This window comes from Lissotriton vulgaris, chromosome 1_1 (genome assembly GCF_964263255.1).
Source record: "Lissotriton vulgaris chromosome 1_1, aLisVul1.2, whole genome shotgun sequence".
Lineage (NCBI taxonomy): Eukaryota > Metazoa > Chordata > Amphibia > Caudata > Salamandridae > Lissotriton > Lissotriton vulgaris.
The window spans coordinates 738388055-738408028 of NC_141685.1; the positions used below are offsets into that span (position 1 = coordinate 738388055).

The following is a 19974-nucleotide window of genomic DNA, read 5'->3' on the forward strand; positions in this document are numbered from 1 at the left end:
AAATGACACATAGCGACAGAGCTGGTGTACAGAGGTGCCTTTTCTGTGCAGTTCTGTAATGGTATGACCATGCATGAGTAGTAAGACTGCGAATCATGGTAACATTATAAATGTATTTGCATGGGCGGATGTCTATGTGAAAACTGTACCCAAGTTATGCCTATGCTTACAAAAGTCCCGGGAGATACAAGCTTACTGTAATTTCCTTACGCGCCTGATTGATTTCTAAAGTAACACAGGGAACAAAGTTCACCCAGTACAGTCTGCCATGGCACAAGTCCAGTTCCACAGTTCCTGCGAAAACCTGGCTTTGCAAGCAAAAATTAAGCATAACTAAGAAAGTGGGAGAAAACAAAAGCTAAGAGATATATATAACCCATTGATCGGGATTTATTCTAAATTTTGCATGTTTTTTTACAAATCTCACCTTAGCCTAGACTTGGGGTCTGACAAAGCCGTAGAGCATGCGAATGGCTAGGAAACTCTGATATCCATTTGAACACACTGGGTGCTTCCAGAAAGAACAGCAGAAAAACAGAGCCCCAATCCATACAAGTACAACCCCCAGTGACTCTATTAATTCACCACAATCATTTGAGTAACCTACGACAGATATTCAATTGTGTCTATTATTCTATAACTGGACCCTTAAATGTTCTTCTAAAGCCTCTATCTGATACCCAGAAACTCTTCAGTGTTTTTTCACAGATATCCAGCATTCTCCGCAGTGCATCCTCAAATTTACCAGAACACATGGTGATAATACAGTGCTGCAACTGTTCATTCTTTCACTGTGACATGCAAAACATCCTAGACCTGTGTCCGTGGCTGTATACATAGTTACTACTGGTTTGGCAATGTTGATTTAATTTGGGTTCCTCTTGGAACATCCTCCGTCATCCTATCACACACATCCTTCCTCTCTCAAGCTCACGTCTAACTCCTTAAAGTGCAATCTGCATTTGAAACTTCCCATAGTCCAATTCAGTCAATCTCAATTCCTTATAAATATGTTAGGCTCTAGAAGCACAAGTGGTAAATCTTCAACAGCATCTACTACGTGGCATCCCTTGAAGGACTGACAGATGGTGGCCAGGAGTCTATCTGCAATGTGGCTGCAATCAGGATGGGACTTCCATCTGAACAAGCCTTCACACTACAATAAAGGACATCCTCGGACTTGGAGGCTGAGGATCAGTCAATGACTGTATTTGAACTCTAGTTAGAGCTGCTGAATTCCTAGCAAAGATGCACCATTGACTGCTGACTTTCACAAATGCCTGATGCTTGGTGTCAGTAAGATCCTGAAGTGCAGGTGTATATGGCAGAGAAGGTGCATTGAGCTGACCTGGCCTGCACAGTGATGTAAGCTGAAAAAGCTCAGCTCTTTCTGCCTATTCTTGGCGTCTGTGAAGCTTAAAGAGTGAAAGAGATGGGAACCTCTGAAGCACTAACCAGGCAAAAATGTGTTGGCTGCCTGCTGGATCATTTTGTACTACAAGCTGTCATTGGATCTATTGCTGCATGACCAATAAGAAGCCAACACTTATAACACCGGAGCTAGAAAAATATATCCAGGCTTTATTCATAAAACTTACAAATCCATCATAGTATTTTGTCTTACTTTTTATTGGTTGCTAAATTAGCGAGGAGAATCTATCTTGAAAGCTTCTCTGTTGCATCAACGAGAAGCCATTGTGTGCTTTCTCTGTTGCTGTTCTTTTAAGGGGAAACCATATTGTGGATTCCATATTTCATAGCAAAGAGGCTACCATTTTAAACTACGTTATAAAGCTGAAGACTTTTCTGGGAGAAATGCATATCGTAAATAATGAGACATTTGTGCTCTTTCACTACCTAGTGTTTTATTTTCTAATATCTTCATCTTTGCATGTTTTCTAATCCTTCCTGTTAGTTTCTTGGCACACATTAAACTGATTCTTGTAGTCCATTACATTATTGTTTCTTTTTTTATAAACCGTCTGGTTTACTATATTTTTTGAAACTATATTAACTTTTATTGTTTGTTTTCTTCTTTATTGCACTTTTCTGAAACGACGTTGTGTGCGGGCCCAGATACCAGAATAATATAAATAGCTTGCTTACTTTAATCAGTTAGAGCCTTCTGTAGGGTTTGGCAGTTGGTCCGTTGGTCTGTCAGGGCAAGGGATTTACTTGCTGCCCTTGCAGAAGACCACTATTTTGGTAAATCCTTGAGGCGGCGGAGATCTTTACAACAGATATCCATGACAAGCTGGGAATTGTCTCCAAGAGTGTGGATACAATTTCTTTTAGCTTTCCTGTTTGGCACTGCTTGGCTTTCCCTGGTGGTTCGAAAAGGAAAATGTATGGCAGAAAGTCCACCCTAAATAGGGCGGATGGTCTGAGTTACTTTGACTAATGGTCCAATCTCAGTTGGGCCACTGGTGAATGGTTGCTGCTGGCAGAGGCAGTGTAATTTTTGCCTGAATAAATATTGTGGCTCACCTGACTCTAAATAGAAAAGGTGGTCTGCAAGTTTGGGTGACAGGGTACCCTGCCACATTTGTGGCAAAGTACCCTGTTCACCAAACTCTAAATAAACCCTAATACTCTAGACTTAGCTGAATACCCACTGGGCTTAGAATGACAGTCAAGTAGATTCAGTGAGAGCAAGGAGATCACACAGACCCCAGTGCCCGCTCTCTAGCAAGCCCTCCAATTCTCCATCTTCAGTTTCCCCAGTGCCCTCCAAGTGATACTCACCCATCATCTCGCTGCCTTCTCACTGATGCAAAAAGTTGTCCTTTGCTGCTTTCTTGCTGATGATGAACAATTCACTGCAGCACTCCTTCACCAATAGTTAGCAGTCCCCCAAAGCCTATCAGACTGGTGGGCTGCAGACACTTAAGCCCACTTCACTTGCACTCAACAGTTCCCCCATTTCCTCTCAATGCTATGCTCCTCTCACCTTCAGCACTGAAATCACCATGGATTTTCTCATTGATCTCTTTTTGCACTCTTCACTGACAGGATACAGTGCCCTCAAGCTCACCCTCAATGACTCCAGGTATCCCCATTAACCCTCGTGATTAATTCATTCCAGTAGTTGCAGGCAGTGGGCACTGCCACTCGTGTTTGATGGCTTTTTATTGCCAGGCCTTGACCCAGAAGATTGAGAAAGGCAAAAAATAAAGAACGGGGGAGGAAAAGAAAGATATGAAAATGGACAAGGGATGAAAAAAACTGCAAGAGCGAGAAAAATATGCACAGAATTTAGGCTGGTAGAAGAAATAGGAATGATGAGGAATTAAGACTAAGCAGCTTTGATGTTCAGGAAACCTGACTTTTAATAGCTCTGAGAGTGGGCTCCTAAAAAAAAGCGTGACCCTTCTCTTGTATTTTTTATATGAGTTAAGCACTGATTATTTATCCCTGTTCCTCTGTTAATTCTCCATATTCGAGCTCCCTGCCACAGTGGCTGAGGGTGATCAGATATTCAAAAGCTGTGCTCCTTAAGTATGTGTGCGGAATCTTTTGGGAGGGTGGTATATGCAGGCTATGTGAACCTACATTGATGCTGATGTTTTTTTCATTTCTCTTCATTGCTCCCTCTTCACCTCCTACCCACACTGTATTGTTCTCCTGTATATGTACTCTCTGCTTCCCTTCTTTCTGTAAATCTCTCTACACTTTATCACTCTCGCTGTACTTCCTTCTACACTTACTTCTCTTTTGGTACCTGCTATCCATTTCCTCTGTGGGTACATCTCTCTACAATCTAATACTCTGTTGTAACCCCCACCACACTTGTTTTTCTCTCGGTACATGTTTCTACACATTCTCTCTCTGTGCATATCTTCCACCTTTGCTTCTTTCTCTGTACCTCCTTTCCCCCTTGCTTCCTTCATTCCCTCCTTTGGATCCGTCTGTACAGAGATCCCTCAGTGTGCCGGCTGCAGTCAACATATCTTGGACAAGTTTATCTTGAAGGTCTTGGACAGACACTGGCACGGATCCTGCCTGAAGTGTGCAGACTGCCAGGTACAGCTGGCAGACAGGTGCTTCTCCCGAGCAGGCAGCGTCTACTGCAAAGAAGACTTCTTCAAGTAAGTACCCCTTCCTTCACTCCAGCTATTTACCACAAAAGAAATAAAAGCTTGTAGGCTTCATGGCATTACTTCAAATACCATTACTTATCCAGGTCATTACCCCGATTCTCTCTTCCTAACACTGCAAATACCTTAACATTTGCCCATTCACTTCAACCTACCAACACTTCAACTCCTCATCCCTAACTCTATCTCTAATGTCACCTTATCCTGAATGTAATTACATATTATTTTATTTGAATAGTAATGCAAACCCTAAACATACTATTACATTGAATAAAATCAAAGGAATACATAAATACCTAAACTTAGTCTAGGCAGAACACTGAATAACATTATATTTTAATAAATGGAATGAATAATAACCACAAAACAAAATTAAAGTACACTAGATTATATTATAATAACTGAAATATTAGTAATCATAGCCCTCATTTATACAAAATTAAATATGACATCTATACCAATGCTAATCATACCCTCAATTAAAAGTAATAGTACATTAAGTCAATACAAGCTCTAATCCTAATTTATACTAAACAAGTACCTTTAGTCTAATCCTAATGCGAACCTCAGCATAAATTACATTATTTTACATTAGTCTAACTATAGATTGCTTAATTAAATTACATGAAGTTAAATAAAAACTAACCCTAGCCCTTGATTAAGCACATGCATATTAAATAAAACCAAAAAGGGGATATCATTAGGTTCAGATGTGTTGACTGAAGTAACGGGATGTCTCAGTAAAGTCAAGTTAAACTGTAGAAGAGGCAATCGGTGGGATATGATGGTCTGATTAGTCACGAAGGTGAATTAATGGAGGACAGTGTATATCCACGATCTGCAGCACAGTGTAAAGGCTGTATACTGTATGTGTCACATTCATCTTTCAATTCATTCTCCATGCCTCACTCTCTTATCGATCTAAACTGATTTGACCATGATGTACAAAGAGCCAAATTCATGTTTTCCACTTAGTTTAAAACTGAGATGACAAAGAAAATCACAGTAGTATCCAGCTGCTGTTCAGCCTGAAGAGTTCGGAAAAGTTTAATCTAATCTCGAGAAACCAATGACAAAGAAATGTGTAAGTGTCTTACTTGTTCTGAATTGTCAGGAAATAGTGGAGGGCTGCGGATCAAGCAGAGGTCCCGGGGAGTTGTGAGGGACCAGAAAAAATTCCAAGGGAAAGTTAAGTAGTGGGGTGGGAAGCAGGGGGATGTTCTGCTTTGTACTTAAGCATGCCATGACACATCATATGGTACTCTAATCCAATGCTCCAAGCACACGCAATAATCCGGGATAAATGTGGTGTGAGCATTTCTGCAGTCACACACTCGGGAGGGTATGACGGCTAAGAGTAAAAGAAAAGTTTATGCCTGTTTTTGGAGAGGTGTACACTGGGCCTACAATAGGTGTGTACAAAACAATGTATGCAAACGGGTCTCGAAACAGCAAAAGCAGAGATTAGCATTCACCCAATTGATGCAGCTTTGCATAAAGGCTCTGTATTTCCATTTGTAAGCACACAAATCTTAAACAGGAATCTATTCGCTTAAAAAGGATATTTAAGGGTATATTTACTAACGTTTGGACAGGCTCTCACATGGCGGAATGCAGTGCTGCGCTCCACTCCACTCGCAGACTTTATTAATGTATAATAAATAGATGCTACTTTTGTGTTGCAATGTGTTGCATTGAACAAAGTGAGCCCCGAAGAAAATATTGAGCAAATATACCCTTTATGTTTTCATAAAAGTTAAGTCCATATTTCCTCAGTACAATGGAGGCACATACTTGGGACTGGAAAAAGATTGGGCATAAGGTGAACAGTGGTTTCTCTAGCAGACAGGCCGATGACTCTCAACCTGCTAACTCCCACTCTCTCAATTCATTAGCACCCGCTATGTCCTCACAGATCTAGCATTATAACATGCTGTGTGGTTTAATCTGCTAGGTCACCAGATGATGCTGTTGTCTACTCATGGTCATTTTGGATGAAAATCCTCAAAAATGTCCTATCATTTCTGTACCTTGCTGAGAGGCTTCGGTTGTTACTGTGCAGTTACCTTGGCTGGATTCTTGCATAGTCATTTATCCGGGTGCACTAGCATATTTTAAAAGGGCTCTGCAGATAGTTCAGAAGGCTGCTGTTTAAGGGTCTCATCAGGGTAGCACAAGGAAACATATGTATCCAAGAATGCCCTGCACCAACTCTATATTGCACTGTGTGTTGCATTTAAAAGGAACGCATACGCTACACAAAATAAATAGTGCACCGACCTTATTATGATGTGTTTTTACCAAGTTTAAGGGTATGACCACATTTTCATAAATTGCATTCCGAAGATTTTTTCCTCCGCTTTCACCATTTCAGTGTCTGTAATGCAGTGACATTTTTGTTGACTTGACTTTGCTGCTGACACATCTATAGACGGCTCAGTCCACCTGGAGGCAGCAGATTACCAGTACAAACAGTGGAGACAAGTGTACAACTGTGATGTTATATACAACTAGCGAATTTGTGGTCAACATCATATTGAAAAGTACTTCGGAGTGCACCAAAAAGCCAGAACAATTTGCTAAAAATAAGAGTTGTGTGGTGTAATTAAATAGAACAATGTGATGAAATCAGTGCGGATAAGAATCTGAGTAATGTGATAAATCGTATCACAACTAAGCTCTGACACCATGCTAGTGAAAGGGAAGTCTGGAAAACACAACATTCTGAAATGAACACGTTGAATTATAAACTGTTCATGTTCTGGTACAGGCTGTGGACAGTGGAAGAACTTGAAACCTATTGAGAGGCTTTGTCTGATATTTTTAAATTTCCTAGGGCTACATCGATCAGGTGGTTCACTTCCTTACGGTAGTTACTGGGGAGGTTGGGGATGAAGGCATTCTGATCCAACCCGGAAAGCATGGCTGAATTCCGAGGGCAAAGTTGAAAGAAATGTATTGGGAACTGATACTTGCAAAGGACCTGGTAAAACCTGTGACCAGTCTGTCTAATGAATTTTGAATTTTAAACCTGTCCCGTTTCGAGTTTAGCATTGATGAAATAGTTCCCTCCTTGGCACGCAAACTTTTCTTACCTTTCCGTTATAAGACTTTGCCCACCAGACTGTTCTGTTCAAAGTGGTGCCGTAGTGCTTTTACTGACTATCTGTGCCCTGCGTGTAAAGCCTGCCCGGAATCCATTGTTCATTTACTTTTTTACTGCTCACACTATTCATCTCTGAGCAAAAATGGATACTCCTGCTGTGTAGATTTGCAGGTCCCGGTCATTATCTCGAGGTGATGAGACTCCTGTGTACCGGTACTCTAAGAGTGATGGTTTTTGGCCTCTCAAGTTTATGGTATGCACTGTGGATCAGGCGTGGGAAATCATTTGCATGAAGCCCTTTACACTCTTCAGAGTCGTTGTACCCTGTATTTTGCACAACTATTTTATGGAACTGGTTTTTTAACATATTTATCTGATAATGTTTTTACACTTCTGTTTTTTTATACTAGTGCTTTGTACTTTTTTGGATCTGTGTGATGGAAATAAAGTTATGATGATAATGATGAAATGAACCAGAGGAAAGTGCGGAAGTGAACAAGTGAAACGTGTTGACAAGAGTAAAATCCTAAAACACAGAAAAGATCAAAAAGCATTTGGTGAAGTGTTTACACCATGTAAAAAAAAGTGTTTAAATAAGTCACAGCAAAACGACAAGCGAGGCAAGAGCAAAGTACTTAACCGAAGCAGAGCCTATTCCAGTGCAGTTACATAGTGGGTTACAAAGAAAAGACTTATGAAAAATGTTATTAATTCCACTCAGTGGCACTCAAGGTTTAGAGAGGTCTGTGCTTTTCTTTCTTCTCACAGTGACATAGTGAAAAAGAAGGGCTGGAACCACATCGGGCGTTTTTGATTCTGCATGGTGACATAGGAGGGCAGGCATGTCTAAGTGTTATTTATTCTATGCAGTGATACAGTTGTTTTTGAAAAAAATGTGTTTATTGTTCACTTCATAGCATATATAGTAATTATAAATCCTACATAGATCAACGATCAAAATGCTGTAGAGGCGTTACTAAATTCCATTAAAAAAAATATCAAGAATGGATATCATCTAAAACATAATTTTCAAAGCGACTTCTCTATATGTTGTAGCATGGGCTGCCAAATTTTTACCCCAAATTGTTTTTTCTTCAGCGATTTGACACGATACAGATTAAATTCAAGATTAAACACATTCAAAAACTTTGCTCGCCCCACATTTCATATGATAGCACCTCTGGTTGCAACCACATCGAAGCAATACATAGTCGAGCAATGGCCATGGCCATAAAAATAAAATATCGAGAAGGGTAACAAGTCTACGTAGTTTCCCTGTCCTCACACACCCCTAGTAACATCTTCTCCCTAGATATAGAAACATTAACCCTCGTCGTTTGAGACAGAAACTGTGCAATATATAAAAAATTGTCTCAACACGATACAGTAAAAAATAGATGTACAATATCTGCAGCATCCGACTGACACCTAAAACATTTCCCATCATGAACAGCACCCCACTTCATCAATTTAACAGGTGTATAGTATAGATTAAACAAAGTTTTAGAATGTTGGGTGCGCACATTTGCCGACAATATAACTTTACAAGCCATGTCGATTGATTCCTGCACAAATGAACCAGAATTACCAAGTCTATCCCTCCACTTCTTATGTTGAATCTCTATATCATCACGCTGCATTGTCAATAAATATCATTCAGAGTCCCGATCTTAGCCCTTTTAGTCAAAGCTTCTAGAAGTTCATTAGTGAGAATAGGTTGATGTCTACAGTGTTTATAAATAAAGTCCCGTATCTGTAAATACTTTAAAAAATCATTCTTAGATATTGTAAATTGTTCAACTAGTTCCGCAAAAGAAACAATTGCCCCAGCACTATAGATATCCCCTAGGCGACGAATCCCCTTCTCCAGCCATGTCGTCATCTTTGTATCCCAGAATATCAAAGAGAATATTTCTTTGGAGTCGAGAGGCGTATAGTAATTTATCCGGTTTATTGATATCATTTTACGCGTCAATTTCCAAGCTTTATATGCTGCACATACAGTTTTAAATCGTGTTCTTTTCAAATAGCTTGGTTCAAAAAACTTAAGCAAGACTTCTGGCGCCTGAACTCCTAATAGCATCTGATAAATGTTTGGGTATTCAAACAGCTTTGTTTCTCCCCCAATAACTAAATATTTCATATTTTGCAAAAAGCAAACCAAAAAGTAGAAAGTAAAATTCGGTACTACCTACCCTCCACATGCCAATGGTAACATCATATATTTTGAAGCACGCCGGGCCTTCTTCCAGCCCCAAATAAACCTATCTGCAACCGATTGCAACTGCATTAATTGAGTTTGTGTCAGCTCCAATGGTACCGTCTGAAAATAGTAGAGCACCCTGGGAAGTATACACATCTTTAAAACATTCCGTCAACCAACCATTGATAAGTGTAGGCATTCCACCTTTTCCAACTGTCTTTTAACCGACCCTAGTATATCTGCCCAGTTTACATCGACTATCTCCTGGAGTGACATCCTAATTTTAATCCCCAAGTACCTTGCTTCTTGTGTCACTCGCGCCTCTCCAGGACAAAGCCCCTCAGTTCAAACGACCTGGGTTTTTGAGATGTTTCGCTTGTATCCAGCGGCCTTCCCAAACTGCTGGGTCAAATGCTCAATCTCTCTTAGTGCTTGCTCTGGGTCCAATGTTACAACCGCTGTGTCATCAGAGTAGGCTAGCACACGCACTTGATGCTGGCCCCGCTACCATTGACTGTATACCATTAGTGGTCTCCAGTATTTGCAGCAATGGATCGATATAAATGGCAAAAAGTAAGGGCGAGCATGGGCATCCTTGCCGTGTGCCCCGGGTTATATATACAAAAGATGATTCTTGCCCCATTGTACAGACCTTAGCCCGAGGGCGTTTGTACATGGTCTGTAATGCTAGCAAAAACTGGGGCCCAAGCCCCATCTTGCGCATGTAGCCCATAGAAATGCCCATGATACACGGTCAAATGCTTTTTCAGCATCTAAAAAAATGATGCCTATGTTTTTTTGTAGTGAAGTGGCATAATCCAGCAACGCTATGACCCTATGCAAATGATTGACCGTGCTCCTGCCAGGCATGAAGCCATGCTGATACCGAGATACCAGTGGTGGAAGGACTTTACTAGTCGAGTTGCAAGTATTTTTGAATATACTTTGTCATCCGCATGTATTAATGATATAGGTCTATATGACCCAGGAAGTCTGGGGGACTTATCTTTCTTCTTAAAGACCACTATATTTGCGTCATGCCAAGATGGAGGGGGATTTCCACATTGAGCAGATGTAAAAGTAGCAAGCATATCATCCTTTATAATAGGAAATAGCATCCAATAAACCTCCAAAGGAAGTTTATCCGGTCCAGCTGCTTTCCCTAGCGCTAAGACATCTAATGCAGTCTGTAATTCTTGCATAGAAATTGGTGCTTCCAGCTCTTCTCTTTCAGTAGACCCTAGCTCAGATAAGTTAAATTCACAGAGGTATTTCTCAATCTGACCCTGAGCAACAGGATCTTGAGTATATAGTTCTTTATAGTATGAATGAAATACCTCCATTATGTCTTCCATAGTCTCAGCTTTACCCCCTCTATCGTTCTCCAAGATTTCAATTTATTGTGATGCTTGCCTACCCCGCAGTCTTTGAGCTAAACATCTACCGGTTGTTTCTCCATATTGGTATCTTTCAGCTTTATGAATTTTGAACTGGATTGCTATTTCTTGACTCCAGACCCCATTATTCCTCGCCTTACTACAAGCTACGGTAGTTTGTGCTATTTACTGTCCATATTGGCACTAATCACTGAGATAAGCTCGCACTCAGCCTTTCCTAAATCCTCAAGTAATTTGACTATTAATGCTTTCTGTTTCTTCTGTTTAACCCAGCCGTAACTAAAAGTTTCAACCCTTAGTCCGGCCTTGAAAGAGTCCCAAATCATTGGTTGGGTAGCTGTTCCTCTATTATGTTCTAAAAACCGCGTAGCCCAAAAGTTCAATATATATATATTCCTCTTCGCTTAGAAGCTTTTTACTAACTGTGAATGATCGCTGTTCCCTCATAATGTTAAAGCAAGCCAAATCCATAACCACAGGGCAGTGGTCCGACGTAATACGGGGCATTACCTGCATCTTTGCAACAACAGTTAAAAATCGGGGTAAAAAATATAATCTAACCTAACAAACTTATTATGTGGAGAGGAGAAAAACGTATACCCTGGATCTCCATGATTCACCACCGTCCACCCATCCACAAGACCATGTTGCTGTAATAACTGATGCAGAGCCCTGAATACTTTCAGCTTACGACCTTTGTAGTCAGCAAATTGACCTTCCCATATCTGAGAATCCTCATGTAGATTAAAATCCCCAAGTAACAACAGCGGGGTCCCCCACAATGCTAACTCAACATTCAAAGACTCCAAGATCTCTGCTTCATCAAAATTTGACCGATATACTGTACAAATTGTGGTCTTAGTGTCCTCTATAATACACTCGGTGATCGCCCATCTCCCTAAGTTATCGGCCCTCTCTCTACCCGTACCGATTACCCCACGACGCCCCAGAATTGCCACCCCCCTATTCATAGTAAGATAGTCTAGATGTCGATAGTATAATAAGTCCCAACTCCGATAATATCCTACGATTGGACCAAGGAATGTGCGTTTCCTGTAAACAAAGAATGGCGGGATTAATTAACCGCAGGTCAGCTATCACCCGTTTCCTCTTGAGGATATTATTCAGCCCACAAACATTGAATGAACATATGCGTAGACCCCTATCTGTCATTTAAACTTAAATATCGCTGGCCATTAACATGCAGAAAAAGAAACAGATATACTCCGAAGTTCCTACAACACATACTATGAACTGGCATTTTACCCTTTTTACCCTTTAACAAATGCCCACCCAACCCACTCCACCACAAGTGTCCCTCTGAACCCCCTTCCCCCACCTAACAGAACCCCCCCTCCCACCCTGCACGTGACCTTCCCCCTTCAATGAGGCAATAGGGCCAATCGCCCTTTTGATGCCCGGTGAATGGCTCGTTTGGTACTCGGCCCTCCCGTGATCTTAAATATATAAGGCTAGTGACATCAAAACAAAATAAAAACATTTTTAGTACACATAGCCACAACTTAAAATGTCTCATTACAGATATTTAGCATCCATGCCAATACACTAATCATTCAAACCAAAGAGTGAAGATATTCTTTAGCAGTAGCTTCCGACGTAAAAAATTGTGTCTGTCCTTTATTAACGGTCTTTAAAGTAGCTGGTTACAGTAGAAAAACTAGCAGGCCCTGTGTTTGAAACGGGGTAATCAACTGACGTAACTGCCATCTCTTTTCCACTATGGAGTGGCAGTAGTCAGGCCTCACAAAAAATTGTATCCCTTTGCCAGATCTCTTCTTATCTGGTCTGGCTAAGTCATACAGTGTCTGCCTAGCCAGGAAATTATTCAGAGAAATCAATATGGCCCGCGGTTGCTGCACTGCTTGCCGACTCCTTGCAGGTCGTTGCCGAAATGGAAATCTATGAGCTCGTTGGATTTCAAGGACTCAGTTCCATTCTTTCACCTCTGGAAGTGCTTCCTCAAACAGCTCAGCTACAAATTTACGGATATCGTGCTCCTCAAGACCTTACAGGACCCCGAGAATAAGTAAATTATTACGCCGTAGTCGATTTTCTAAGTCGGCAAGCTTATCATGTATATCATCCTTATGCGCCTTCAAGTCTGCAACAACTTCTTTTTGGGTCACCATCTGGTCCTCTAATGATGATATGCAGGTCTCTGCTTCCACCATCCTGTCAGTAAAGTCGTTACATGTTTTTGCCAAGCGTCTAACAGTATTTTGCAATTTCATGCAAGCAGTGTGCATTTTTAAATTCTCTGCTCGAGCCTCCAGCCTATGTTCTGAGATGGATCTGTAAATTTCCTCCAAAGACACCGGACTTGGTATCTCCACGACTGAACCTCCACTAGCTTGGCAAGATAAGTCCAGTCTCTCTAATACCTGTTCCCCACTGGAGAGATCCCAGTCAGGCGTTTCTGCAGTAACTGGTCCCACAATTCCTTCCCTATCTTTCTTCCGAACCGTAGATGTCTCTGCAGATACATCCCCCAGGGAGGCATTTTTACTATGACTGTCATCCATCATAGTGGGGTTAATAGCTCCAGATCCATCTTCCTGTAATAGGAGATCTCCTTCCAAATCAGATCCTTCTGAATGCTCTGAGAGCGGGTAAAACTCGCTACCTTTACTACTTAAAGGCTCGTTAACATCTTCACTAATAATGTCATGGTCGTCGTCCGTTAAAGTACACTCATTGCCGTCAGCCACAATCTGAGCCACAACCTGCACATGCACTGGAGATAGCTGTCTCTGCACCGAAGGTCCAGCAATCGCTTCACTTCCCGCTAACTGGGCATCGAAATTACCATATTTAGCTGCAGACAAGCCAGCTTTTTTCCCAGTAACTGGCTGAAACATTTGAGAAATCTTAGGAGTTCCTTGAACGAAGTCTTTGCCCTGCCCAGTGCTTTCCAAGTCCTCAGCACCCAGCATTTCTTTAAACAGTTTTGCGGCAAGTGCGGTGCGTGTTCCTACCACACCTTGCCCTGTACCTCTGGTTTTCCCTCCACCAGCGACCCTAGGTGACAAGGCAAGCCTCTAAACAATGTCTCAAGGTAGAACACACAATATAGCACCCACTGCCCTAATACAGAAACTTTAGTGAGCTCCAGCGGTAAACAGGAGTAAAAAGTCCCAAGTATTAAATTGCCTCAGAGAAGCAGTCACAAACTCACCAACAAAGTCTCAGGTGCTCTTGGTTAATTTCTTTGTTAATCTGTCGCCTGCAAGCTCATACCAAGTCAGCAACAAAATTAGCAATAATGTCTCGAATGGTTCTTCTTCCAAGTCTTTTCCCAAAATCTTTTTAACCCACTACAATGCGTTATGCTCCAGGGCTCACAGTGTGTTTAAACAAAGCTTTTCAAAACGATTCTTCTTCCAATTCTTATGCCACAACGTAGAAAGTGCTTGCCGTGTGTTTAACTATCCAAGCCTTTCCAAGTCTGACTTGCAGAGCGCTCCTCCTGCTCCACAAACAAACCATCAGATCCGGCTTCCTAACGACCGCAGGCAGGTGAGTCGTGAGCTGTAACACGCCCAGCTGGCATTCAGCAAACGTCGCACCTCCGCGCTCCGCCAGCGACTACAGCGGCTCTCCCCCTCGCCGAAAGAGAGTCTTTTCACGTTATCCAGCAGCGAGAAAGCTTCATAAGCATCAAGACATGCTCCAGCCTATGCTCACCAGCAATAATCCAACAATAATCGCTGCTATATCCGTCTCCGTAAAATCACCGGGAAAGCAGAGTTAGGAGCCCCTCACACACACGTCCGTCGTGCGCACGCCATCTTGCCTCCAACCTGCAAAAACAGTGATACAGTTGAATAGAAAAGATAATACTAAACCTGGGTAGTACCATTGGCCATTTCAGAAGACTTTTTAACAATAAAAAAACACATTTCACCCATCATTTGCTTTTAAGAAGTGTCATTCAGTCTTCCCTATACATCCAAATTTAACCACATGGTTGCTGGGCGTTTCCCCCCCCCCCCCTGTGCTGGAAAATGCCATTTTAGTGGCACCATGACGAGCTCAGCTCGTCATCAGCACACGACACCCGTGGGTGATGACGAGCTGAGCTCGTCATCAGCATCGAAAGGGTTAAAGGGTATAATCTTCGTACCATAAAATAAAAAATAAAAAAATGGTCATTAACACCCAGATAGCAGAGAAAAAAATATTTCATAGCCCAAACTGAAAATAGATAATAGACTCTGAGAGATCAAATCCCAGGTGTGTTCGATATTCTCCTGTAGAACTGTTTGCATCATTCATTAGAAAAGGCAACCATCAACATTAACAAATTCTCGTCCGACGTTATGCAGATTTGAGTAATTATGCTGCTTCACTCTACTGGCAAACTACAGAATTGAACACAGGTGATGTGGAATTATTTATTGAAGTTTCTTAATTTATTTATACAATTGCTTTTTCAGGCGCTGCCTTGTGACATAGACCTTTGTGTAGCGCTGCTGTAGCTAACGAGGGAGCGCAGGATCGTGCCTGTGGTGGCTTGGTGGTCTCCTGGACTTTAATCCAGGATAAAAAATTAGCTAGCTATCGTGCCAGGAATTTTCAATTCTATTAAGGACACGGAGGCTAGGATTATGCTTTCTCTTTCATTTATTGCTACACACAGCAGCCAATGAAATTTAACTTTGTATATCAAAAAACTACATTTCCCATGATGCACACAACACATCACATCACATCCTGTACAAGCCCATAAGAGCCAGTCCATACCGGATATCCTCCTCTTTCTTTGCTTCGAACATCAAAGTCCATTAAAACAATTGAAGTCCAACAATAACATCCTCCAATGTGGAAGAACCATCCAACTGGAAAACAACTCCTTCTCAACAGGAAGCATGCTTAGTCCATCTTCTTCTCAGAACCTGTAAGAATAAAAGATAGAAACCCCTAATTTCTGTTTAAAAAACAGATGATAAACACACGGGTGGGCAAACATTACAACTTGTGTAATATAACCGGGTGGGATAATCCTCGCCTCCATGTCCTTAATAGAATTGAAAATTCTTGGCGCGATAGCTAGCTAATTTTTTATTCTATTACAGGACCGGAGGCTTCGTATTATGCTAGTTTAACGCTGATGAAACACTAAAGAGGAAATATCACCCACCGGTTTATAATAAAACTGTTTAAAGGTAGATTTTGAAGACCAGTCAGCAGAATGCATAATGTCCTGAACAGCAGAACCCAACATGAAACTTTTTGAGGCGATGGGGCCACAAACAGAATGCTCCCCAAACACTTGGGTGTCAATACCCACCTTTTGCATAACATATTTTAACCATCTGGCTATTGTAGCTGCAGTAACAGGCTTGTACGGTTTCAGCAAAGCAATCAATAATTGCGCTATACCGTCAGGCCGAATAGAACTTGTGCATTCCTCATAGGCCTTGAGACATTGCACTACACAAAGCTTAGCATTACTAGGAAAAGCATGGTAATCAACACTTCTGGACATCGTCTTGGTCTGGAAGTAATGTTAAAGGAAACTCCCTCCGGAGTGTATACTCTACCTGTAATGTCCAAAGCATTAACATCAGATGAACATCTACATGCCACATAGCATAAAAGCATGGCAAATTTGGCCGAAAGTTGTTTCCTTGTTATCATATCATTCTGAGGCCATTGAACAGGGAAAAAACTAGAGAGACATCCCATAAGGAAGTATACTTAGGTTTGGGCAGATTCCCCACTCTAAGAGCGGATGCATACCTACAGGCTTGCCGTCGATTTGGGAATGACCCGCCAAGATAGCGGAACGGAAATTAATAACGTATCGATTCGCCAATCCCTCCAAAGCTTTCTGAGAGAGAAAATTCACAATGCAGGGTAATCCCGCCCCCATCGGATCCACGTGTTGTTCCATGCACCAACGAACCCAGCCCTTCCAGGCTGAAGTATACCTCTTCCTGGTGAAAGGAGCCCAAGCTTGGTTGATGAAGGCTGAAGCTTGCTCCGAAAAACCTGGCATTTGCCAACGCTGCCGGAAAGTCTCCAGGCCATGAGTGACAACTGCCCCGATACCGCCATCGGGTGCATCTCTCCCTGAGGGCCCTGGAGCAACATCGGGGACTCCGGAATCCTCCTGGGGAATTCGCAGCTCACCTCCAGGAGACTCGGGAACCAAGGCTGTGACTTCCACAAGGGCGTCACTAAGATCACTTCCGCTGACTGACGCATTATCTGTGTGAACACTCGAGGGATCAATATGAACGGGGGAAAGGAATAATTCAGAGACTGGGACCAGTCCTGAGTGAAGGTATCCGTTGCCAGAGCTAACGGATCCTGTCTCCAGCTGAAGAATTGTGGAACCTGCTGATTCAATCGAGACGCAAAGAGGTCAATCTGGCATGGTCCCCAGATTGCCTGCAACGACTGGACTACCTGAGGCTGGAGTTGCCAATCGCTGTAGTCCTTGAGATGACGTGAGTGCCAGTCCGCCACTATGTTCGACTGGCCCGGAATATATTCGGCTATGACCGATATCTGATGACTTAGGCAATAGTGCTAAAAGTCCTTCGCTATCTCTACCAACATGGAGGATCTCGTGCCTCCCAGTTTGTTGATGTAGCAAACCGACGATATGTGTCCATCTTCAGCAGGATGCAACACAAGACTTTCTTGGGTGACAGAGACCTGATTGCGAATGAGCCGGCGAGCAGCTCCGGCAATTGATGTGTAGATTTAGTTCCTGAAGGGACCATCGCCCTCCGGTGGAAATATTTCCGCATCGCACTACCGAGCCCCAGCGGCTGGCATCGGATTCTATGCCAACTTCTGGAAGAGAGCCAAAAATGGCTCGACCGTTCCATGCTTCCACGTGCGCAAGCCACCACTGAAGTTTCTCTCAAACCTCTGACGACAGAGGAACCAGGTCCGCGTAGGAGAGACCCTTCTGTAGATGTTGAATTTTTAATCTCTTCAGGGCTCAATAATGAAGGGGACCTGGGAATATCGCCTGAATAGACGATGCTACGAGACCCACTATCCTGGCAATGTCTCGCAGGGAGACCGTCTGTTTGGACAACGGAGAACGTAGTTCCTTTTGTATGTCCCGAAGTTTGGAACGGGGGAGACTCAACTTGGCTGTGTGGGAATTGATGACGAAACCCAGAAAGTCTATCTGTTGTGATGGACAAAGTACGGATTTGGCCTCGTTGACCACAAACCCGAAATCTTGCAGCATAGCAATGGTCATGCGCAGATGATGCACCGCCATCTCCGGCGTCTGTGCCATGATTAGTATATCGTCTAAGTATACTATCATGCGAACCCCTTGCTCTATGAGGTAGGCTACCACTGATTTCAACACCTTGGTGAAACACCATGGTGCCAAGGAAAGTCCGAAAGGCAGGACCAAATATTCGTACCATCGGTCTCTCCACTGGAATTGTAGAAATCTCCGATGTGGAGGAAAAATCGGAATGGATAGGTAGGCGTCTTTCAGATCCAAACGGACCATCCAATCTCCTTGTTTCAGGAGATCCGCCAAAAGATGGATACCCTCCATCTTGATATGCTTGTAGACCAGAAAGTGATTGAAATCTTTTAAATTGAGTACCAACCTGTAACCTCCGCCTCTCTTCTAAACCAGAAACATATTGCTGCAGAAACCGCAAGGGCCCTCGTTGCAATGTGCTATTGCGTGTTTCTGCAGCAATTCTTCGATTTCTGAATCTATAAAAACGCACTCTATTTGGGAAAAAGACAGCTGTTTGGTATGTCTGTCCTGGTAAGGAGCTTGAAAGAAATCTAGATGAAAACCCTGAAATGTCTATAATATCCAAGCATCCTGAGACAATTGAACCCAATTGTGAAAGAAAAATTGAATACGACCCCCCCAAGGGAAGTGGGGAGGTGTTTGGAGCACTCACCTGAAGATTCTGTGGCCTGGAAGCCACCGCGGTACGCTCCCCTGTCGAAGCGTCTTTTGTTGAAACGTTGTCTGGTGGGGTAGAACGTCCCCCCACCGGTGAAGTCCCAATTACCTCGGCCTCGACCAAAGTCACCTCTCTGGGGACCTTGGGAATGCTGATGGCCAAATGAGCGTCCCGACCTCGTCCGGCCCTGTTGAAAACCCCAGCCTGAAAGACTCTTTTGATCCCTGACTGGGCCTTATCTAGCGTTGTGAAGGTGCCCACATATTTGGTCACATTCTTTACAAAACGTTCACCAAAACAAATTACCGTCCGCCTGGTTCCATCTCTGCCAACTCGGTACGGTTAGAGTCCATCCTCATAAGGAGGGACTTCCTGCGTTCCGTGGATATGGCACAATTCGCATTACCCAATTGGCATATCGCCCTCTGGGTCCATCCTGCCAAGACATGGGGATCCCTTGCGACACCAGATTCCTGCGCTTCCAAAGCCATCTCCAGAATTTTCACTAGGGGCCCCACCACATCCGGGAGTTTGTCCTGGCAACCCCCCCAGGCACGATCAATGCCCTTCCTAGGGTCTTTGGCAAACTTTTTTAGAAAAGTCAGCAGGCTAGAGTCTATGTCCGGGGTCTCTGCGACCTTATCTGCGATGTCCGGCCTAGGACACTCGGAACGGAGCTCATTTCTAACCTCCTTGTCAAAGCTTTTACAGAGGTTGTCATGCAGGTATGCAGCAACTTCAGGAGCAGGAAGCCAATCGGAAGATCTGGGATGAACAATATCAGCAGGATTGAAGGTAAAGGGGTTAAGAACAGGCAGTGAAGCCTCCACATTTTTGGAATTCCTGGTCTTCTTCTTAGGAGGAGACTCATCTGGGGTGTCCGTAGAAGTGGTGTCTGTATCAGTATCAGTTTCTGGAGCCTTGGACTTGCTGGTGTCAGGGGCAGGCAGAGAGGACAAGGTGTAGGAATGTGGCCAAGACATGGACTGGGAATCAGAGGGTGCCACATCCTTAGAAGAGACTGTCGGTGAGGTGAAACCGTGACGCTTAGCGAACCTTTCCAACTGCTTAGTGATAGGCTTAAGTGCAGTTGATAGCGCCTGTTGCACAGTTCCCGGAACTACCTTCTCAAGGGCCTTGTTAACCGAGTCCTGAACCGATGCGTCCAGGGCCTCCACAATATTATCTTCAATGGAAGGATTAGTCACTTCCTCCTCCTATAGGTTATCATCCGCCTCAT

At 43.0% G+C, this 19974-nt stretch overlaps 1 protein-coding gene across 1 annotated transcript in view; it reads left to right on the forward strand.

The window, feature by feature from the left end:
* The first annotated feature begins 1126 nt into the window (after nt 1–1126).
* Nucleotides 1127–19974, forward strand: part of LHX4 (LIM homeobox 4) — a 43666-nt gene continuing 24818 nt past the window's right edge. Inside the window, exons 1-2 of the mRNA XM_086936355.1 lie at nt 1127–1147; nt 3919–4088. Of these exons, the coding sequence (XP_086792481.1) occupies nt 1127–1147; nt 3919–4088 (191 nt within the window). The remainder of the gene's footprint in view (nt 1148–3918; nt 4089–19974) is intronic.